A 23,596-nucleotide genomic window follows, 5' to 3' on the forward strand; every position below is an offset into this window, starting at 1 on the left:
GGGTCCGACCGCCATCTTGGGTGGGGTTGAAGGCTGGGAGCACTTCGGGTGCCATCTTGCTTAGGGCAAGGGACGCAGGAGGCGGACTCCCGCACTTGGTGAGCTTATTTAAGCCACCGGGGGTGCGGTGCGGTCAGATTTTTGGTCTACGCGCTCTTTGCTGTTGCTGCATTTTAATCGTGTGCTTTATTTTAAATTTCGTCGTGCTGCTGGTAACGCGCTATAGAGCTGCTAGAGCTTATTAAATTGTGCTGCCTACCTTAGGTGTCGACTTTTTAGGCCGGGGAACAGTCAGGCTCACTCGCACTGTAATTGGATTCCACCCGCATTCGGCGGGATACAGCTAGCTTAGCGGGTCCGACCGCCATCTTGGGTGGGGTTGAAGGCTGGGAGCACTTCGGGCGCCATCTTGCTTAGGGCAAGGGACGCAGGAGGCGGACTCCCGCTCGGTCCAATATTATAAAAGGATGGACGAGCAAGCGCGCAGCGGTCGCGACGTAGGCGCGCCGGAGGTGCGCCAGAGGTAAGCCCGTTTGCGCCCGTTCGCGCAACGGGCGCGCAAAGGGCCGCTCCCTCTGTCCCCCCGCACTTTCCACGCCTAGCCTATTCTCGGGCTGACCTACTGGAACTCAGACCGAGCCAGGCGCTCTCGAATCAGAAGGCTAGTGTCTTATCTATGCCTAACTCCCTCTCTTGTGGGTTGCTTAACGTTCGGTCGCTTTGCAAGCACCACACAGAGATCGCTTTCCTCATCGAGTCCTTGGGGCTCGATGCTTTGTTCCTTACGGAAACCTGGACTCGGGAGGACTGCTCGGTTGAACTGGGCTTGGCCTGCCCCCCAGGTTTTAAAATCATTCACACCCCTCGGGTGAAGAACAGGGGTGGTGGAATTGGCGTAATTTATAGAGAAACGCTGGGTCTCTTCCAACTTAAAATTAGAGAGGTTTCGGGCTTTGAGCTGATGGGGTTCTCTTTTAAAGATCTTGAGAGAACACTGTTCACGGGCGTTTTGTGCTATCGCCCGCCGGGCTCTGTACCCTCCCTGTCAGATTTCATCGACCTGATATATGAACTCTCTAATACCCACTCCAAGCTGCTGGTCTTAGGGGACTTCAACCTGTGGCCGGGTGGCCCGCTGGATAGTGCGTTTACGACACTTTGTCAAGTTTTCAGCAACATTCAGCTGCAACAACTGGTCCGGTCAGCTACTCACAGGAGAGGTCATGCCTTGGACCTGGTCTTTGCAGACGCACAACTAGTAGTGGTCAATGATATCCTATGTCAATATTGGACTGACCACTCACTGGTTGCCTTCTCTCTCGGCCTGGGGGAATACTCCTCGGGGGAGGCCGGCGCCGGACAGGCTAAACTGGGCAGACCTTGGTCTCGACTTCTAAACTCATCGTCGCTGCCTACCTTACTACCAGATAATTTCTGTCTGAGTAATTCGGCGGAGGAAAGTTATATCACCTTGTGCCGGTCCATCACGAATACGTTGGACAAGGTTGCGCCTCTCCGTAAGTCTCGAGGTAGATTGAACCGGGCTTGTCCCTGGTATACGGAGGAGCTGCGGCAGCTGAAGTTGAGCTGCAAACGTGCCGAGAGAGCCTGGAGGAAGCAGTACTCGGACTCAGCGAGGGCTTCGTTTAGGCTGGCACTGCAGGAATACAAGGTGCAGATCAGGCTGGCTAAGGCGGCTTTTCTGGAAACCACCCTGAACCAGGCGCCCAACAAGTCACAAGCCCTGTTTAAAATCGTCAGGGTCTTGACCCACCCCGTGTGCGTGGCCAATACTGTCCCTGCGTCGCAGGCCTTGTGCGACTCCCTGGCGAGTGCCTTTGAGGAGAGGATCGCTAAGATCATGGAAGGCTTAAAAAACCCAGTGCCTCCTGCTCTCGGCTTGGGAGCTCCGGCCAGCCTGTCCAGTCGACCCCGGCCGGATGTCTCTGACTCCGGCTTAGGAGCTCTGGACGGGTCACCCAGTCGACCCCAGCAGAGTGACCCAGCCCTTAGTTTGGGAGCTCCGGACACTCCTTCCAGTCGACCCCTGCTGAGTGGGCATGCCCTCGGTTTGGAGGCTTCGGGCGTCGTGGCCGGTCAAACCCTGCTGAGTAGGCCTGCCTCTAGTCAGGCAGCCCGGGCAGCCCCGGACACTTCGCCCAGTCGATTCCAGCCGAGTGGTCATGCCTCCAGCCTGGGAGCTTCGGAAGCTGTGTCCAGTCGACCCCAACTAAGACACTTCCCCATTCCCTCCTTTGAGGAGTTTTGCAGCCTGGCACGAACGGTGTCATCGGGTTCTCCGCTTGATCCATCACCACCCAAATTCTGGAAGACATTTCAGGCGGAACTCTTCCAGCCTCTGTACTCCATCTGCCTCCAGTCTTTGGACTCGGCAACAGTTCCCGAGTGCTGGAAGCTGGCAGTCGTGTCACCACTGCTTAAGAAACCGACTCTGGACCCCGCCTGTCTTTCCAACTATAGGCCGATTTCCTTGCTCCCTTTCCCTATTAAGATCGTGGAAAAGTTGGTGACCCGCTCCCTTTCAGGCTTCTTGGAAGAAATTGGGTGGTTCGATGAGACACAGTTTGGTTTCCGTCCAGCGCATGGGACAGAATCCGCACTGGTAACCGTACTTGACAATCTTCGTTCGCGTGTCGATAGTGGTCGGGCAGCCTTTCTGGTGCTGCTCGACATGTCGGCCGCGTTCGATACGGTTTGCCATTGGACCCTCATCAGGAGGCTGGAGGAGTGCGGGGTCACAGAGGGGGCAAGAGACTGGCTGGTATCCTACCTTAACAACCGGCAGCAGATGGTCGCGCTTCCTCCTTTTCGATCGGAGTTGCGGAAAGTAGGGCAGGGGGTCCCACAGGGCTCGGCCATCAGCCCTATACTTTTCAATCTTTACCTCCGCCCTCTGGTCCAGCTTATTAAATCTTTTGGTATCTTGGCTTTTAATTATGCTGATGATACCCAGCTGGTCTTCTCCCTGGAAGGAAATAATGCGGTCCCGCTGGAGACATTCCATCGCTGCATGGCAGCTACAGAGGACTGGCTTCGGGCCAATTCCTTGCAATTTAACAGCACAAAGACCGAGGTGCTCCATTGCTCCATGGACCGGATTCCTCGGGTACTTCCGGAGAACTTCTGGCCTTCTACTTTCCCCGAGACAGTGTCGGCCGCGGAGTCAGCTCGTAACTTGGGGGTGATTTTCGGCCCAAATTTACAGCTGGACATGCATGTTAATAAGACCATCTACTCGTGCATGATGCTGTTACGCATGCTGCGTAAAGTCTTTCCCCTTCTCCCTGTACAGGCCAGGCCGGAAGTAGTGCGCGGGACCATACTGAGTCGTTTAGACTACTGCAACGCGCTGCTTCTGGAGGCCCCAAATAACCTGCTGGGGAAGTTACAACGGGTGCAGAACATGGCCGCTAAGCTGGCTCTCTCTCGCCCTAACCTTAGCTCCTCCACCTTAGCCTTAAGGGACCTACACTGGCTGCCGGTGCACTTGCGTGTATTGTATAAAGCGGTGTGCCTAGTGTTTAAGGCGGTACATCGACAGGGCCCAGTGCTACTGCAGAATATGTTCGCTTGGTACTCTGCCTCGCGTCCCCTTCGCTCTTCTTCGGCACAATTGCTTGTGGTTCCGAGGTTCCAGAGAGTAAGGATGGGTGGCCGCTCGTTTAGTGTTGCAGCGGCCAAACTCTGGAACTCCCTGCCACTCATTTTGAGAAGTCAAAGGGACTACTTCCCGTTTAGGAAAGCCCTAAAAACGCATCTTTTCCCTAGGAATGTTTGAGCAGTGGAAGTGTTGTTGACCGGATCGCAAGCGCCAGGATGCCCTTCGGGCGACAGGACCGCGCTATACAAGTATACCTACAATACAATACAATACAATGTGTGACAGGGCTTCAAGGCACGTAAGTGAATATGTGACAGGGCATCAAGGCGCGTAAGTGAATGTGTGACAGGGCATCAAGGTGCGTAAGTGAATGTGACAGGGCTTCAAGGCACATAAGTGAACGTGTGACAGGGCATCAAGGCACGTAAGTGAATGTGTGACAGGGCATGAAGGCGTGTAAGTGATGTGTGACAGGGCATCAAGGCACGTAAGTGAATGTGTGACAGGGCATCAACGTGCGTAAGTGAATGTGTGACAGGGCATCATGGTGCGTAGTTAATTGGGATCAGGACACATTAGATGGGGAGAAAGGCGGAGTCTCTTAGACAAGGGTAGTGTGTTCAGAGCCAAGGAAGGGCACCTTGGAGGATGAGGACAGAGTACCATTAATTTAGGAAAGGATAAGGCTTGTAATTTATAGCATTTAGCAACAGCAGGTGTAGCAGGAAGCACTATACTAAACATATCATAGTAATCATTATTACTCATAGATGGGGACCGAGTACTCTGGGATATGGACAGAGCTTTCGGGACTAAGGGTAGTAAACTAAGAAATAGGGAAGGTGATGGGATGGGGTGCTCTGAGAAGGATGGATGGGGTACTAGAAGCCAAGGATAAAGTACTCTGGGATAAGGCAGGAACGTTGAGGATAAGTACACTGTATTCCGCAGAAGGAGGGTGTCCTTTGAGATGATGAAGTTCTTGGGAAAAGGTGTTATTGGATAAGGATGGCTTGGGGAGTAATAATTGTACTTGGAATAGAGATAAGATATTAGGAGATAATTGTGCGGTACTTTGGGATAGGAATGGTGTCTGAAGGATAACACTGACTTACTCAAGCATGACTGTGCATTTGAGGGTAAGAACAGGTACTCTATGATAAAACGGTACTCCAATAACGACATGCACTGTGGGATTTGGAAAGATACTCTCAGATAAGTATGATGTACCCTGAGATAAGGAAGGGAGTACTCTGGCAAAGATTAGAGCACTCAGAGATAAGGACATAAGGCTGGAGATTAAGGGGGAGTACTCCGGTATAAGAACATGGCACCTTATTAGGGTGGGGAAGTCGTTGCATCCCAGCTAGTCTGGCATCAACTGACTCATACCCCTTACATTCTAAAACCCACACAATGCCATGCCGGCGCGTGAGATGCCGCATGCATGTTCACGAAAACACCACACTGACACTCTCGTATTAGTACATGGTTACTTTGGAATAAGGAGAGATTTTTTCTCAAGAATAAGGATGGGGTTACTGAGGAATAAGGAAGGGAGTATTGAGGAAGAAGGATAGGGTTGTTGAGGAACAAGGATGGAGTTACGGACGATGGGGTTATTGAGGAATATGGAAGGGGTTATTGAGGAATAAGGAAGGGGTTATTGAGGAAGAAAGTTAAGGTTATTGAGGAACAAGGATGGAGTTACTGAGGAACAAAGATGGGGTTAATGAGAAATATGGAAGGGGTTACTGAAGAACAAGGATGGGGTTACTGAGGAACAAGGATGGGGTTATTGAGGAATGAGGAAGGGGTTATTGAGGAAGAAGGATGGGGTTATTGAACAACAAGGATGGAGTTACTCAGGAATAACTGTAAACTTTGTTGCGAATAACTTCAGAGTTGCTTGATAATCTGACTGGGTTCCTCTGGAGAAAGGATAGTATACACCGTCAAAAGGATGGTGACTTAGGGCGGGCACTCTAAGAAGGTCAGGGTACAAAGGTAAGGACAAAATATTGTGGGCTAAGGTTGGTGTGTTGAGGGATAATATGAGTATACTTGAGATACCAAAGGGGTACTGTGCAGTATGGATGCAAAACTGAGCATAGGGTACTCTAGGATAACAAAGGTAAACTTGAGGATAATAGCATACACTACGATAAGGGAAAAGTAGTATGGGATAAGAGTAGCCTACTGTGGTAACAGGACTGTGGAAATGAGTGCACGGATGTTGTACTCAAGGGCATGGATGGTGCACTTAAGGAAAGAACAGGTACATGGAGATATGGTACTCTAAGCTAAAAATGGTACACAAAATAAAGACACTTACTATTTGATACAGACAGGTACTCTAAATAAGGACGGGGTTGTCGTTAGATAAGGAAGGTCTACTTTGGGTTAAGGATAGTTAGAGATAATAAACACAGTACATGAAGATAACAACTGGGTACTTAGAGATTAGGACAGTGTATTCTGGGATAATGTTTACTCCAGTATACAGAAACAGTATCCTGGATAAGAAAAGACTCCTTAGAGATACGCAAGCAGTACTCTAGGACGAGGATAGGGTATAAGGGCACAATATAAAACTTTATAAATAAATAAATAAGGTCGTGGCACTGTGGAATAAAATAGTGTACTCTGCAAGCAGGATGGGAGTGCTCTGGGAGATGGTCTAGGGTACTAGTGTTGTTGAGGACGGATTACTCGTGTGTGTGGATGGAATACCTGGAAACAGACATGGTATATGGAACATTCTGTGATACTAACCTGATCCCACGAACCTCTTCCTATATTATTTACGCCTCGCAGGTCGAAGGCATCGAAACCAGAAGAATTGTGATGGTGGCGGCGGTGGTTGCGGGGGCAGGGGTACCCCAGAACGGTCATGCTTCTAACAGAGAAAGGTACTGCTTTTCATAAACCTACCCTCCTCAGTTATTTCTTCTCTCCTATTTCTACTTATTTATTCAAAACATTTTAGTATGTGCTCATGCCACCAAAGGATGCTATGCAGCGGGGGTACATTAGGGGGAGACGACTGTGTTGAAGGAGTCATTCATGGGCAAACCTTTGGTGGATTGACTGCGGTGGAGGGAAGGGGTTTGGAGGGTTTCTAAAGTTATTCAGTAGCAAACTCTTGGAGGAGAGAGCTGGTCCAGCAGAGGAGCCTTGATGAGCCTTGCATGGTCCGGGTTCGAAGGGCTCACATTTTGTCAAGAAGAGTCACTGTGACGTAGGTAGGTAAAATGATTCGACCAGTTGCACAATTGTGATCAAGTACGGCAGCCGAGGTTGCCTGGCTGCAGTGCTCTCGATGTAGCCCTCCAGCCAAGATTAGTGTTCAGGTTAGTGGTGGGAGATAAGCACCTGGCAGTGGGGCGGCTCCTCGCAATGGCAGAGGAGCATTGCCCCACTGACTGTCTCAGAGCCAGTAAATTAAAAAAAAAACAATGTCATCATTTATTTTTAAATTTCCCGGCTTTGAGCCAGCTTGCAAAGGGAGAGGCGGGGCATTGGAACGAGGAGCGCGACATGTACTCCACTCCTTAAGTGCGCATGTGTGTTTGGCTGGCCGTCCACGGCCATCCAAAACACACATGCGCACTTAGATTTCTCCAGCCCGGTTGCATTGAGCAGCCGGGTTGGAGAAACCTCACAGACTCCCTGGTCTGAGCAGGGCGTCTTTTCTGCCCGCTCAGATCTATCACCATGCTGCTGTCATGTGAAAACAGTGCAGAGATTGTAGGGTGTCCCTGACTTGGCCCCAGTGCTTGCTGCGACCAAGAAGGACAAAGCCAAGCATGACGCGCGAGGAAGCTCCAGGTATGTTTTTCTTTTAAATGTATTTTTCATTATAACCCCTCGCCCACTGTGCCTGCTCCCGCGCTCCCCCACGCCCCAACCACTCGCCCCACCACCTCTTTATTGTGGCCTCTGCTCCTGTAATATTGCCAGCCAACATGAGATGCAGTTGTTTCTCTTTTGGCAATAATAGTGATGTATTTTGCGGTATAACTGCCTTTTTTAAGTTAAGGTGGTGTCTTATGACTGTGAGGGCTAGTATTGTAGCTGTTTGTGAGGCATAGTTGCTTCTCAGGAGCTATAGGTCTTTGTGACATATTGTGGTCTCTCGCGAGGGAATGCAGTGTTACTTGTGGCATAGTGGCCTCCTCTGAGTTAGAGTGAGCTTTTGTGAGATATTGTGTCCATTCTGATATATTGAGGCCTTTTGCAAGGGATACTGCAGTCTTTCCTGAGTGGCCTTTTAGGAGGCTCAGAGGCATCATATAAGCTTTCGTGGCTTCTCATGAAGCACAGTGTTTTACAGTAAGGAACAATGACCTTTCCTGAGCTAGTGCATCTTTTGAGAGGTAGTGGGGTCTCTTTTGTGGGACAGCTGTTTTCCTGAGGTGTAGCGCCTTTTTATTAGGTATAGTGGCATCTCAGGAGACAAAGCGGCCTCTCTAATGATATGAGCCCATCCTACCAATTTCTGTGCAAGAACACATCCACTCTGGAGTGGGTTCTCGTCTCCTTTGCCCGTTTTGGCCTGTTTTAGCTTTCAGACTTTGAGCCAAGACCAGTTAAACAAAATCCAACTCTAATCTCTCTCTCCCACTCTGTGTGCCCTCAGGTTCAAGACAAAGATACTGTGGTGCAGATGTGAGATTCAGCAGACTCCACAGCAAAACCCCAGCACAACCTAACATCGTAATAAAAAACTGTCATTGCTGTTACCTCCATTCCGCCTTTGTCTGTGGGCTGTGAGACCATTAACTGTACATTGTTCTTGCATTTTTAGGTTGAGCCATCAGATGATGACCTATTCTCCGCTCTCATCTGCCTCTTCCTGTGTTGGGTGCAGGGCCGGTTTTAGGGATACTGCAGCCGCACTGGGCGCTGACCTCAGGGGGGCACTGTGTTTTTCAATAACTTAGGATTTAAAAACACCTGCTCTAGAGTTCCTTGTGCCTCCAGTTTTCAGGCAACCATTACAAATGTCAAGATTACTCTTGTGATTAATGTTCCTGCTGGAGGGAGAGAGCAGAGTTTTGTCTAGTGACAGTTTGACTCACCATAAAGTAGCACAGAGGGTTAATATGCCTGCTGCAAAGAACTCATACCGTACAGATCACAGATCTGTGTTTTCTGTGGATAGCTGAATGGGATACTGCTTTTGTCACAGAGGCCTATTTGTCATCACAGTTCATGAGATACAACCCTAACATAGAACAGTGACTGTTACGAACTATCATCAAAGAGCTCCATGGAAACTGCATAAAATAGTTAGGACATATGTTCTGCCCTCCAGTCTTTCATTATCTATTCCTAATGTTGCAGAAAAGGGTTTGTTTGGGTAGATATACATTCTTATTAGTAAAGTCAGCCTTTACCAGTGCTCTAAAACAAATTAAATGTATGTGAGATAGGGGCTATGGAGAGATAAGGGGCATGTTTGCTGGGTGGTCATGATGGAATCGAAGGAAGAGGTCATGTGGGGTGTGTGGAGGGGGGCAAACAATATTGGCGCCACCAGTGCTAAAGCCGGCCCTAGTTAGATGGACCATAGGAACATGAATAGCGATTCTCTAAATAAAATGCCAAGAGAATCTGAATCTCATTAAAGACACAGAGGCTAACATTATGCATTATTCCTTTAATGCCACTCCATGCAGCACTTGAAAGAACATTACATCATGAAACAAAAGCAATCTAGAATAAAACATCCACACAGTATGAGTAGTCCATGCACTGAACAATCTTCCTCTTTAAAATGCAAAACTTGATTCCTCCTTCCTTATTAAACGAGGATGGAGTACACTGCAGTGGTGTCTTTGTCTATGTCTATGTACTGGTTCTTGTTGAGCACATATATCACCCTGGGGTCTCATAGCGCTTTTGCCGAGACTCAGAAACAGACAAGAAGGATGACTGGAAAGAGAAGGTAGATTAAAATAGCCAAGCCTTGAAGGATTTACGGAACTTCTTGTGGTCAATCTCAGTGCGAAGGTGGAGTGGCAGGGAGTTCCAAAGAGTAGGAGCTAGTTTCGAAAATGATCTGCTGCCGTTCTTAACTGTACGAACCTTCGGGATTGTTAATAGATGTTTATTAGCAGAACGAAGAGTTCTTGCTGGCTGATACATTTTTAGTTTGTTAGCCAAGTAATGAGGACCCTCTCTGTTGAGAGTTTTATGGACAAGACAGCAGATTTTAAAATGAATCCCCTTCTTGACTGGCAGCCAATGGAGAGCCTTCAAGCTGGGTGCAGAGGGGGAGCGAAGGGGAAGGTTTAAAACCAGCCGAGCAGCTGTATTCTGCAGAACCTGGTGCTTAGTTAGGAGTTCTTTGTTTATGGATGCGAATAGGGTGTTCCCATAATCCAGACGGCTGATGATTAAGCCCTGGATCAATGGCATATGGGAAGGTAATGGGACCCATTTAAAGATTTTGCTGAGGGCAACATTAGCCCGTAGCAGGTATGCACTACATGATTGACATGGTCACACATGGAAAGTTGATTGTCAATCATTACGCCAAGGTTGCAGGCTGTTACCTTCGGAAGGGGGCAAGTACCCAAGGTAGAAGGCCACCAATCGTTTGTCCATAGCACCTGGGAGTTACCAAAAATAACAATTTCCGTTTTATTTGCAATTAGCTGGAGGTTGTTAGTTAACATCCAGTTGTTTATATCCAGCATGCCTGAATCTATGTTTAGTATCAGCAACGTCAGGTCCGAGAGTAGTTAACAACTGCGTATCATCTGCTTGGCCAGAGGGGATACATATAAGTTGAAGAGCGTAGGGGTCAAAATGGATCCCTGGGGGACACCCCTGTTGATGGATTGGCTCTTGGAGGTAAAAGCACTGATTTGAACTCTGTAAGTTTGATCACTCAAGTAACACATGAACCAAGCCAATGCGGACCTCCGACACCCGTCTCTCACAGGCTCTCCAAAAAGATGGAGTGGGAGATGGTGTCGAAGGTGGCCGACTGATCCAAAAGGACCCAAGATGGTGGATTTTTGGTTGTCCAGAGAGAGTCTAATGCTATCCACCACTTCTAGTAGGGCAGTTTCGGTACTATGGAAGGCCCAAAATCCTAACTGAGAAGGATCTAACACATTATTGTTTTCCAGGTGTTTGATTAATTGCCCGTTTATCAGTGACTTCAGGATTTTACCGAACAGGGGAGGAAGGGAGATTGGTCGATAATTGTTTGGCAGTTCAGGATCTGAGGTGGGCTTCTTTAGGATGGGTCTAACTATTGCCTCCTTCCACCTAGCAGGTACCGAGGAATATAGTAACGAGAGGTTACAAAGTCTAGTTAAGCTGGGAATAACTGCTAGACTGATTTTTGATAGAACCTGAGAGGAATCTGGGTCAGTGGAAGAACCTGATTTCACCCTCTTATGTGCCGGGTGACTTCTTCCAATGTGAATTCAGAGAATTCGTTAAGAGTAGAAGCCATCAAAGAGCAATTGTCATCTAGTCTCTGAATTGGCGATTGAGTGGTAGTGTGGGGAAACTGGCTCTAGATGCTGTCAATTTTATCAACAAGAAAGGTTGATAGAGAGTCAACCCACTCCTGTGAAGCTAGTTGTGGGGGCTGAATAGAAGCAGAATTTGTAAATTCTTTCAGAATCTTAAACAATTCTTTATGGGAATTGGAGGCTTTATTAATTCTTTCCCCCAGGTAAATGTTTTTTCCGAGGCAATGTGATCTAGATAACGCCTTTGTAAAAATGTATAATCATTTCGATCAATGAGGCTTTTTGAGTGTCTCCATTTACGTTCGGCCTTCCTGGCCGCTAATTTGTCTATTTTTAAATCAAGAGTGAACCAGGGTGAGGATTTGTGAAAACTATTAACTTTTTTCTTTGGGGCAATTTTGTCAAGGGCCTGACAGATAGCAACTTCTAGCAGATTGGCTGCATCATTAGGGTGGTTAGGATTAGACAGCGGGAAAGTGATAAAATATGAGGAAAAAGATTCCATATTTATTTTAATCCTGGGCCTACGCCATATTGGTTCTGTTACAGAGTCTTTTTGGCAGGTAGATATGATCGGCATATCGAATTTCAACAGGTAGTGGTCAGACCAGAGAACAGGAAGAGGTGGGTCAACCTTTACATTGGGAGAATTTGTAAATAAGAGATCTAGGGAGAGGCCGGCTGTGTGGGTGGGACCATTCACTGTTTGTCTGAGCCCTAAGGTGCTTAACCGCATGCGTGCGGGCGGAATTCCGCCCGTACGCTGGGTTTTTAAAAAGCGCACTTTACGTGACGAGCTGGGCTCGTCATGAGCGTGCGAGGAGGCTACGCCATGACGAGCCCAGCTCGTCATGAGCGTCGAAGGGGTTAAGCTGGAAATGAGATCGATTGAGTGTGGGTCATTGGAGAGATCAATATGATAATTAACATCTCCCAGTAGCAGAAAATTGTTAGCAGTCAGAACATGTGGGGCGATCATCTCCGTGAGACGACTAGAGAAGTCCGCTTTCCTGCCTTGGGGCGGTAGATTATAGCTCCCATCCAGGATCCCTTAGATAGGCTGTTAATTTTAAAGATACGAATTTCTGCCCAGTCTGCACTAAGAGTATCAATTATAGTAAGTTTGGTGTTAGCTCTAAATGCAATGGCTAGACCTCCACCCCTCTTATCATTCCTGTCCACTCTACTCAGCTAGTAGTCATGGGGGAAGGCTAAAGAAATGTCAGCGATGGAGGAGTCTTGGAGCCAGGTTTCCGTGATGCAGAAGAGATCTGGTTTCTAAAAATCAAGTAGTGTCCAGATTTCTATAGCATGCTTAGGGAGGGATTGAGCGTTACAATATAACCCTGTTATGTTATTAGAGTTAAACATTGAGTCGCTATTATCTAACCTGTTGTAGCTCGTTAGAGTAGAGGATAGACCATCATAGCTCCCTATGGCATCCATTGTGTGGGAACAATTGATATTTTGCTCAGAGGGAGGAAATCTGTTAAAAGAATGGAGCTCCTGACTTGTATATTGTAGGTTAGCCATATATGTGGAGATCGCCAGGTGGATGCAGATAAAAAAGTTGAGGTATAATAGGGAACGGGCAGTGAGGCAGGCGGCGGACGACGTCCGGGAGCGGATGGGTGCAGATGGGCTTTCCTTTGGCGCGCCACTGCGCGCATCTGCTGCGCGTCCAGACTGCACGCATTCTTACAGGAACTGTGCCATTGAGTATTATCTGAAAAGCCTAAGCAATGTTAAAGTCTCAATCTAAACAAAGCTTTCAATAAAAACTTTCAAATGCAAAGATAATCACTTACACAAGCAAATAGATATATCAATTTCTAAATACTTTATTTACCAAATTATATATATATATATATATATATATATATATATATATATATATATATATATATATATATATATATATATATATACAATTTGTTTTGACTTAATACTGGGTGCTCCCTTGTGTCTGGACAAAGCTATACCTCTCTGAAGAGCTCTAATTAGAGCGAAACACTGTGTCAGGGGTTGCTTTTAATCATTTCAGGTTGGCTTGAGTTGGTATTTTACCAATTCAAAGCTGTAATATTGTGCCTGGAGTGATAAATGGCTTTTGTTATTTGACAGCTCGGCAAGGACTGCACTGTACTAGTCCTATGCTTAAAGACTTTGCTGTTTAAATGGCGAAAGACTTTGTCATTTTCTATCTCGGCATGGATAGCACTGTCTAATCCTATGCTTAAAAACTTTGATAGAAAAACAGACATTTGAGGTGAGCAGATCTAGAGTGTCGCTGGTGTTGAGAGTGCTCTAACAGGAGCTGCTTTCCACCTAAACTGAGACCTACCCAGAGTTCTCTCCTTCTTTTTTGCATATATATAAATATATATAATTAAGAAAAAAGATCCCACCAGAATGAGATAGGAGGGTGAGATAATGTTAGCCTCTGTGTCTTTAAAGAAATTCAGATTCTCTTGGCATTTTGTTTGGAGAGTCGCTAAAGCATTACAAGACCGGTGGCTAACATTATGCATGCGTGTAGCCCTCTAATACCACATCAGACACGTGTTCAGCTGGCGTTAGACCAACCTGTTCTCATAACATCTTCCAGCCTTCCACCTCTCTGGAAGGTTTAAGTAGCCAAAGAGAATGAGTGTGACCCTTTTGCAAATTAACACCAGTCTGCTGCATGGAACATTTCACCCATCTTGCGATTGAAACTGTGGTAACTGCTTAAACAGTTTCTGAAATTAAATCAAAAATTGGTCGACACCATCAGGTTGAAACCCTCATTCGAGAATCATATTCTCTCATGCAATCCACTATATACAATTTCTTGCACAAATCAACTCTTGAATAATGTTATCCCAAAGGGGGTCACAGCACATATTACTTACCTCCAGTGCCTAAATATATGAAGCTTAACGACAGGAGGTTAGACATAAAAAAAGAGGCAAGTTTCATAGTAAATTTTTTCTAATCTAAATATCAATCAATCAATCAATCAGAACATTTGTATAGCGCACTACTCACCCGGAGGGTCTCAAGGCGCTGGGGGGGTGGGGGGGGGGGGGGGTCCGCTACTGCTCGAACAGCCAGGTCTTGAGCTGCTTCCTGAAGCCGAGGTGGTCCTGGGTCAGGCGGAGGTGGGTCGGGAGGGAGTTCCAAGTCTTGGCGGCCAGGTAGGAGAAGGCCCTTCCTCCTGTGGTGGCTCTTCGGATGCGGGGGACGGCGGCGAGGGCGTGGCTGGTCGATCGAAGCTGGCGCATGGGAGCGTAGAAGTTGAGGCGGCTGTTGAGGTATCCTGGTCCTTGGTTGCGTAGGGCTTTGTGTGCGTGGGTGAGGAGCCGGAAGGTGATTCTCTTGTTGACCGGGAGCCAGTGCAGGTCTCTCAGGTGTCCGGAGATGTGGCTGCGGCGGGGGATGTCCAGGATGAGTCGTGCTGAGGTGTTCTGGATCCGCTGGAGTCTCTTCTGGAGTTTGGCGGTGGTGCCGGCGTAGAGGGAGTTGCCGTAGTCCAGCCGGCTGGTGACGAGGGCCTGGGTGACCGTCTTCCTGGTTTCGGTGGGGATCCATCGGAAGATCTTGCGTAGCATTCGCAGGATGTTGAAGCACGACGAGGAGACGGCGTTGACTTGTCTGGTCATGGAGAGGGAGGAGTCCAGGATGAAGCCCAGGTTGCGTGCGTGGTCAGTTGGTTTGGGTGCGCTGCCCAGGGCGGGGGGCCACCAGGAGTCGTCCCAGGCGGAGGGTGAGGATCCCAGGATGAGGACTTCCGTCTTGTCCGAGTTCAGTTTCAGGCGGCTGTTCAACATCCATTTGGCTACGTCTGTCATCCCTTCGTGCAGGTTGGCTCTGGCAGTGGCGGGGTCGTTGGTGAGGGAGAGGATTAGCTGGCTGTCGTCTGCGTAGGAGATGATGTTCAGGTTGTGCTGGCGTGCGATGGCTGCGAGGGGGCTCATGTAGACGTTGAAGAGAGTTGGGCTGAGCGAGGAGCCTTGAGGGACGCCGCAGATGACTTCGGTGGCTTCCGATCTGAACGGGGGGAGGCGGACTCTCTGTGTCCTTCCGGCGAGGAAGGAGGTGATCCACTCCAGTGCCTTCTCCTGGATTCCGACGTTGCTGAGGCGCTGTACTAGGGTGCGGTGGCAGACAGTGTCGAAGGCCGCGGAGAGGTCCAGGAGGATGAGGGCCGCTGTTTCTCCGTTGTCGAGCAGGGCTCGGATGTCATCTGTAGCTGCGATCAGGGCGGTCTCGGTGCTGTGGTTGGCCCGGAAGCCAGACTGCGAGAGGTCGAGGGAGCCGTTCGTCTCGAGGAAGGCGGCCAGTTGCTTGTTGACAGTCTTCTCGATGACTTTGGCTGGAAACGGGAGCAGCGAGATGGGGCGGTAGTTCTTGAGGTCGGTAGGGTCTGCTGATGGTTTCTTGAGTAGAGCGCTGAGTTCGGCGTGCTTCCAGCTCTCCGGGAAGGTGGCGCTGTCGAAGGAGGTGTTGATGATGTCCCGCAGGTGGGGTGCGATGACAGCGTCGGCCTTGTTGAAGACGTGGTGAGGGCAGGGGTCTGTTGGAGATCCGGAGTGGATGGAGTTCATCGTGCGGATGGTGTCTTCTGTGCTGATCGGGGTCCAGGCGCGGAGGGTGGCGGTGGGGGGCGGTGGTTCGGTCGTGGCGTGCGTTGGTTGAGTGCTGAAGCTGTTGTGTATGTCCGCGATCTTGTTGTGGAAGTAGGAGGCGAGGGAGTTGCAGAGGTCTTGCGAAGGGGTGATGTCGTTGTTTCCGGCGTTGGGGTTGGAGAGCTCTTTCACGATGTTGAAGAGTTCCTTGCAGTTGTGTGCGTTGTTGTCCAGTCGTTCCTTGAATGCGGTTTTCTTGGTGGCGCGGATCAGCTGGTGGTGTTTTCGGGTGGCGAGCTTGAGGGCAGTCATGTTGTCCGGTGTTGGGTCTCTGCGCCAGGTTTTCTCGAGTGCTCTGCAGTTCTTCTTGGAGCTCTTGAGTTCGTCGTTAAACCATGGGGCTTTCTTGCTGCCGGGTCTGCTCGGCTGGGTCTTCAGAGGGGCGAGGTCGTCTGCGCAGTCGCTGATCCATTTCGTGAGGTTGGTGGCCGCTTGGCTGGGGTTCATTGTGCTGGTGGGAGGGTTCTTGCTCAGGGAAGTAGTGAGCTGGTCTGCAGTGATCTTGTTCCAGCTTCTGCGGGGAGCCTGTTGCTGGAGATGGTGGAGCGTGGTCCTTCTGTAGCTGAAGTGGACGCAGCTGTGGTCCGTCCATTGGAGTCCCGTGGCGTGGCTGAAGGCGATGTCCTTGCTGGAAGAGAAGATCGGGTCGAGTGTGTGTCCGGCGTAGTGGGTGGGGGTGGTCACCAGTTGCTTGAGTCCGAGGTTGGCGAGGTTGTCCAGCAGGGTGGTGGTGTTGCGGTCGTTGTTGTTCTCCAGGTGGAAGTTGAGGTCTTCGAGGAGGATGTAGTCGGTTGAGGGGAGGGCGAGCGGGCTGACGAAGTCGGCGATGTCCTCGCTGAATTGTGCGCGTTGTCCCGGGGGTCTGTAGATGAGGGTGCCTCTGAGGGTGGTCTTGGGGTTGACGTGGATCTGGAAGTGCAGGTGTTCGGCGGGTGCGAGGTTATCATTTACCTGGCCATCTAGTAAATAAGGACAATAACCAAATTAACATCCCACTGGGTTTCATATCTTGGTTTAGGAGGTCTTCTTAATAGAATGCTCTTATGGACTCTGCAAACAAAACATAATACCCTACACTCTTGCCATTAATCAGGCTGTGACCAACAGATACTGCTTATCTGTATTAAATAAATCTCTATAACTGAGGCCCCTTGCAAACTGATGAAGGAAGTGGCCCGGTTAGGGTCACCCAGGTCACTAATGACCACCTCTCAGCCTATCATACTAAATGAAGTCGGTCAGACAGTAGAGAATACAAACCAATAACAGTTTATTATATACACTCAGAGCTAGTCGCTAGGAGTGTTGCAGAGGGACTGAAATCGAAAAGCATAAAGATACATTATGTATGTTTCGTAACTGGGCTAAAACACGCCCATAGTGGAATTTTCCAGGCAGATGCAGCGCTCATATCTTACACAAAGTTGTGAAGTCCAGTGTTGTTCCTGTCGGGCCCGTCACCAGACAAGTGCGAGAGGGCCTCTATCTAGTGAAAAAGGTATGGGCTAATAGGAACTGTTGTTCTTATTACGGGAACAGATCTACATGGAAAAAACGAAACTCAGACTGGAGCATTTCTTGGAATTAAACTAGATCGGTTTCAAAGAAAATGGCGCAGCGAATGCTAACTTACACAGGGCGATGCACAAACATAAACATTTCTAGTTTAACAAACCCTCATTTTAGCATGAGCTAAAACATTTTCTAACAGCAACAAGGAAAACCAAAAATTAGTAAAGCAGGAAACCACAAACAATGATAACAATTAACCCATATGAGCATTTCATGTTTTCAGCATCAGGGAAGGAAACTGTGAGGAGGGAAGAAGTCTGGAAAATGCCCTCATCAATGTTCATAAGGTTGTTTATTTCTTTCTGCACCATAATTGCAGCATTGGTATCATCAATCAATATTTTCCTTTTAGGGGTGAGAACAGTGGAGCAATAGTAGGGGAGGCACTGAATAAGAGCACAACAAAACATTAAGATCACAATCGGGTAAATTACCTTTTCAAGAATTCAACCCCAATCACCAAAAAGAGGCCAACTCCAATTTCCACATTCCATTCCCTTGGTTTTCCCGAGGATGTCTAGAATATGCTTGGTATTCTTTTCCATATTCCTGATCCCGACTACACATTGGTCTCCCTCTACCACGCATGCACTGCCCCTCTTAGCTCAAATAAAATCAACCGCGTATCTAGTCTGTTAGGAATATATTCGCATACTTTCCAACTGAGTGGTGATGTCGCGCAAAGCTGCCACGGTAGTATTGGATAAAATTTGCAACTTGCACACAAAATGTTCTCTAGCTTTTTCACCCCTGGCCATAGAGGTACCACCTAAAGTGAAAATGGAAGAAAGGATTTATCCAAAAGTGATCCCATTATTAGAATTATTGACCTCTATATCGGTCACTCCCTCAAAGAATTCTTTGGTCGGAGTCCTTTTGACCCAGTGGACATTAGGCTTAGCGTATTTTCAGGGCACGCCCAAAGACAACACAATCCCAAGAGCCACATCGTCTGTGCCTTTATGAACGTTAGAATATGTACCATTAGACAAAAAGTAGAACCCCGGGTGTGCATAAATTGACCATTCATAATCTACTGCAGCATATCTGGTGTTCATTCCGAAAGTACTCGGATCTTTGTCATTCATCGTATTTTTGTACAACACTATTCCAGAACAATTGATATACAAATAAGTGTCTGTGCTATTTACAATAGGACAACAAGCAGGATAATAACCAGCCTCCCGGGTGACTAACAATTCCTTGTAATGCCTACCCACCAGTGTGACATTCCGTTCTTCCATATAAAAGTTGTCGCAACAGGCGTATTATCGCAACCTGGATAACCCATTCCCATAGGTTCTCTATAATATAAACAATGTCCTGGATATGCAGGGAGAATATCAAGTAGAATATATAAGTTCCCAGTGTCCGTCAGAGCCTCGCTGGTACAGCCTCGTATTGTCCATCAATACGTTGGCACTATTGAGCACCGGCGGTGAAGCTTGCTCTGTCCTAAGCTCGTATCCCACATCGATCAGTGTGTTATACCTTCAGGGTATACTTAAGTCTTCCCTATCTAATGTTCAGGCTACTAAAATAAAATAAGCACTTCACTAACCTCACCTTATTCCGTTGGTACTATGACTCAGTACAACCTGTCGTACGCAATCCATCCCTAATCTCTTTTCTCCTTAGATGCAGTTTCCCTCAGCCGAGGGCGCATATTATACCTGGTAGCCCCATGCACTATATGATCAGTGAACAAAGACTCTTGGATAGCTCGAATTTCCGGAGAAACAGCCTAGTTCAACACATTCTCATTATCTTTATCCGTTTGTGTCCACATTAGCTGGGCATCACTGAAGAGGACAAACTGGGGCACCTGCTCGCACTTCGAGTCCCCAAACAAGTCCTTGACTCACTGGTCGTAGAGTAAAGGGCAAGGGAACCCTCTGACAGTGGGTCGCGTGGACCCAGTTCTTACAGCCAGCAACCTTCACAGCAGTTCGCATCACTAATAGAACCTGCTCAGGACCCTTCCATCGCAGCTCCAAACATTTCTTCCTCTGGCTTGCGACAGGCAAACAAGTGGATTCGCAGGGAAAAGTTTCGCATGCTGTCGTTGCATCAGATTTATCCTCAGTTGCAACAAGGGGACTGGCTCTGTGCCATAGACCTACAGGATGCATACTTCCATGTGCCCATTGCGCGCAAACACAGGAAGTTACTGCGGTTCCAAGTCGGCACCAATCATTATCAATACACAGTACTCCCATTCGGACTGAAGTCTGCGCCGAGAACATTCTCGAAGTGCATGGCGGTGGTGGCGGCGCACCTGCGGAAGAACAAGGTGTTTGTCTACCCGTACCTGGGCGATTGGTTGATCAAGGCATCCTCCTTCTCGGAAGCGCGAGCACACTTCCAGAAGACGTGCGTTCTCTTGGACAAGCTGGGGTTGCACATCAACATGGCCAAGTCGGTCCCGACTCCGGTCCAATGCATACAGTACTTGGGAGCCTCCATCGATACGCTGTCAGCAAGCGTGTCTCCTTCGGAAGAGCGACGATTATCTCTCCTTCGGAAGGCTCAGGCTCTTATGTCGACTCCATCTACAACAGTGAGGACGGTGTCTTCTCTACTGGGTTCGATGGCCTCTTGTATCTTCCTGACGCCGCACGCACGACTGCACATGAGACCGCTGCAGGAGTGCTTGGAGGACCAGTGGGATCAGAGGAAAGGATCCTGGGACGACAGGATACGACTGTCTCTGCATGCTCTTCAGTCTCTGAAGTGGTGGTGTTCGGCGGAGAATCTCCTCAGAGGGGTTCCTTTTCACAAGGACATTCCCACGCAGACTGTCGTGACGGATGCTTCTCTCCTGGGATGGAGAGCGCACTCCGGGACTCTGCAGATTCAGGGAACGTGGTCTCCGGTGGAGGCCACTTATCACATCAACTTCCTGGAACTCAGAGCTGTTCACTTGGCACTGAAGGCTTTTCTTCCGTCCTTCCAGACCAGCTCCCTGCTTGTGCAAACGGACAACACTACCACGATGTACTACCTCAACAAGCAGGGGGGCTCGAGATCTCGCACTCTGTCACAGGAGGCGCAGACGATCTGGCACTGGCTCCTGGCCAGAGGACTGACGGTGACGGCTACCCATCTGCCAGGTGTGCAGAATGTTCAGGCGGACGAACTCAGCAGACTCATTCAGGAAAACCACGAATGGGTCATAAACGACGAAGTGCTGGGAGAAGTCTTCGCAAGGTGGGGAACTCCGGACGTAGATCTGTTCGCCACCGCCGAAAACAGCAAATGCCGAGACTTCGCCTCCAGGTACTACCAGCCGGGGTCGCTGGGGAATGCGCTATGGATCAGCTGGTCGAACAGCTTTCTGTACGCTTTTCCACCCATTCCCCTGATTCCGGCGGTACTCATCAAGCTGGCCCGGTCCAGGGCTCGGATGATTCTCATTGCCCCGGAGTGGCCCAGGCAGTGGTGGTTCACGGACCTGCTTCACCGATCTCTCTTTCCTCACATTCGGTTGCCGTGCAGGCCGGACCTTCTCACGAAGTTCGGGGGGCGGATGTTACACCCCAGCCTCTCGTCTTTGAGTTTGGCGGCATGGCTCCTGAGATAGTGCAGTATGGACATCTGAATCTGCCCGAGGATTGCATGGACATACTGAAGGAGTCTAAGAGACCTTCCACTAGGACTTCATATGCTTACAAGTGGAAGAGGTTTTGTATCTGGTGCCAGTCTAGGAACCATGACCCTACAACCTGCAAGGAAGATGTCATCCTTCCTTACCTTTTACATTTGGCGCAGTCTGGCCTTAATGTTCATTTCATTAGGGTTCATCTTGCTGCATTGACTGCCTACAGGAAATGCCCTTCACAGACTTCTTTTTTTCAGATCCCTGTGATCAAAGACTTTCTGGAAGGATTGAAGAAGGTGTTCCCTCCTGTCAGGCTTCCCTCGCCTTCATGGGAATTGAATGTGGTGCTGTCCAGATTGATGAAGGAGCCTTTTGAACCCATTCACAAGGCTTCGTTGCAGCACCTGTCCTGGAAGGCGGCGTTCCTCGTGGCCATTACATCGGCCCGCAGGGTGAGTGAAATTCAGGCGTTGTGTTGTACTGAACCTTATACTGTCTTTCATGCTGCTAAGGTTGTGATACGTACTCACCCTAAATTTCTTCCCAAGGTTATTTCTGATTTTCATGTCAACCAGACCATAACTTTGCCTACGTTTTTTCAGAATCCTTCCTCTCCGGCGGAACGATCTTTACATTCCCTGGATGTTAGGAGGGTGTTGAAATTTTATCTGGATAAGACCAAAGATATTCGTAGGTCAGACCAATTGTTTGTCAATTATGGATCAGGCAGGACGGGTCTTGCTACCTCTAAGCAGTCCATTTCTAGGTGGATTGTGTCCTGCATTCAATTGTGTTACCAAAAAGCTAATAATACCTTAGGAAGTAAGCCTAAGGCTCATTCCACCAGGGGCAAAGCTGCCACGACAGCCTTGCTCCGTAATGTGCCGATTGCAGAAATCTGCAAGGCCGCCACTTGGAAGTCGGTTCATACCTTTGCTAAGCATTACTGCCTGGACTCTGATGCCAGGGCAGACGCTCAGGTTGGGCAGGCTTCGCTGCGGAATTTGTTCGCACAGTAGTGGCGTCATGTTCTTTCTCCACCGCCGCTTTGGTGTGGGGATGGGCTTGCCATTCTATTCACTAGATTATGACTATACACAGAGATCCCCTACTACAGAAGGAGTAGTTTCTGTTCTGTAACTCCAGTTCTGTAGTAGGGGTATCTCTGTTATAGTCATAAGCGCCCGCCCTCCTCCCCGGTGGAGAATTGTTCATGTAATTAATGCTACAGGTCTGGCGTTTTACGCCTTCAAAAAGAACTGAAGTCAGTGGGACCTGCTATGCATTCTGGGATACTGGGAGAAGGTTCTAGAAGGTTTCCTTAAAGGCACAGTATCCTGTTTAAGCCACATAATGGCAGCCTATGGGGCTTGTCTGTCCAGGCCTTCCTCTCTATCATTTCTGAGGGGTTTTGCAGTAAAGGCAAGGGAAATCTGGACAGGCTTTGCTGTTTGTGGATTTTTGGTGGAATTTCTAGTTGAAGTACTGGACAGTGTAGCCTGTGGATATAGGCTGCATTATTTGTCTTTAAATTTTCTCTTAAGTGTCTTTGCAGTTCTGCAATTTTTTGACAACTTAAGAGATTATTTTTGATTGCCGGGGTCCACGCACATGGGCGGGACTATTCACTAGATTATGACTATAACAGAGATACCCCTAACTACAGAACTGGAGTTACAGAACAGAAACTACTCCTTCTCATCATTGGAACCATCGAGCTCAAAGAAAGAAAGTGTGTCCAAGAAACACAAAGGAAAATAGTTTTGTGAAAATATGCAGTGAAGGAAGACCACAAAGTAACCAATAAAGTGTCAAACAACATATAAAACCACACAACAACACAGATATGCCATTTTATTCTGTCTCTTGTGTTGGGTGTGGCGGTTAAAAAAGGAAGTGGTAATGGTTACTGACTATCCAACCAACACCACTTTACTTGCCGACATGTTTTATTGCCAACGGAGTTTATGGCAATTTCTTCAGGGCGTCATATATATCAAGGCCACTGCATATGGACAAATTAGTCTTCACAACTGAAAAAACATAAAAACACTTTTGTATCAAACCTGCTACCGGAGCGTGTGCCCCCTCAAATCTATTTGCATATAACTGAATGTTGAAAGCCATCAGTACTCGTACCAGCCGAGAGGGTAGAGTTCTCATAAAACTGCAACCGCAAGTGTCGGTTACTCTTCTTCCCCTTCAATTTTCTGCGTGGAAAATGGAATAAAGTAAACAATGTAAAAAAGGGAGTGTATCTGATATACACTATCAATCTCTCGTATTGTGAGAGAATGGTCGCTCTAAACGTACTTTCTCCACTCTTTTCGATGAATTAACCTCCAAGGACTCGCTAGCTATCCACTACTCGATAGCACAATCGCGTCCCACAATTACATCACTATAGTGTCATTACTCTGAAAATAGAGAGTATCTAACGAAGACATGGCTATTATACCCTTTCAACTCGATAGTTCAAGTCCCAATGATTGTATCGAAGATTGAAGTCAGGTGATAGGTGGTCCACTTCATCTATTCACAGACTCTATATGCCATCTCCATTTATCCGTGTTACGTAGCTGCTAACACGGCATATCCTCCCTCCCTCGAGCGAGTCTCTCCCGACTCGCTC

General features: G+C 48.3%; 1 protein-coding gene and 1 long non-coding RNA gene across 2 annotated transcripts in view; one reads left to right on the top strand and one right to left on the bottom strand.

Moving 5' to 3' along the window:
• Positions 1-8,372, top strand: part of LOC144825601 (coiled-coil domain-containing protein 159-like) — a 209,675-nt gene extending 201,303 nt beyond the window's left edge. Inside the window, exons 13-14 of the mRNA XM_078684169.1 lie at positions 6,440-6,534; positions 8,265-8,372. Of these exons, the coding sequence (XP_078540295.1) occupies positions 6,440-6,525 (86 nt within the window). The 3' untranslated portion in view covers positions 6,526-6,534; positions 8,265-8,372. The remainder of the gene's footprint in view (positions 1-6,439; positions 6,535-8,264) is intronic.
• Positions 1-23,596, bottom strand: part of LOC144825757 (uncharacterized) — a 223,084-nt gene that overhangs the window by 89,015 nt on the left and 110,473 nt on the right. The window lies entirely within an intron of this gene.

Source organism: Lissotriton helveticus, chromosome 1_1 (genome assembly GCF_964261635.1).
Source record: "Lissotriton helveticus chromosome 1_1, aLisHel1.1, whole genome shotgun sequence".
Taxonomy (NCBI): Eukaryota; Metazoa; Chordata; class Amphibia; order Caudata; family Salamandridae; genus Lissotriton; species Lissotriton helveticus.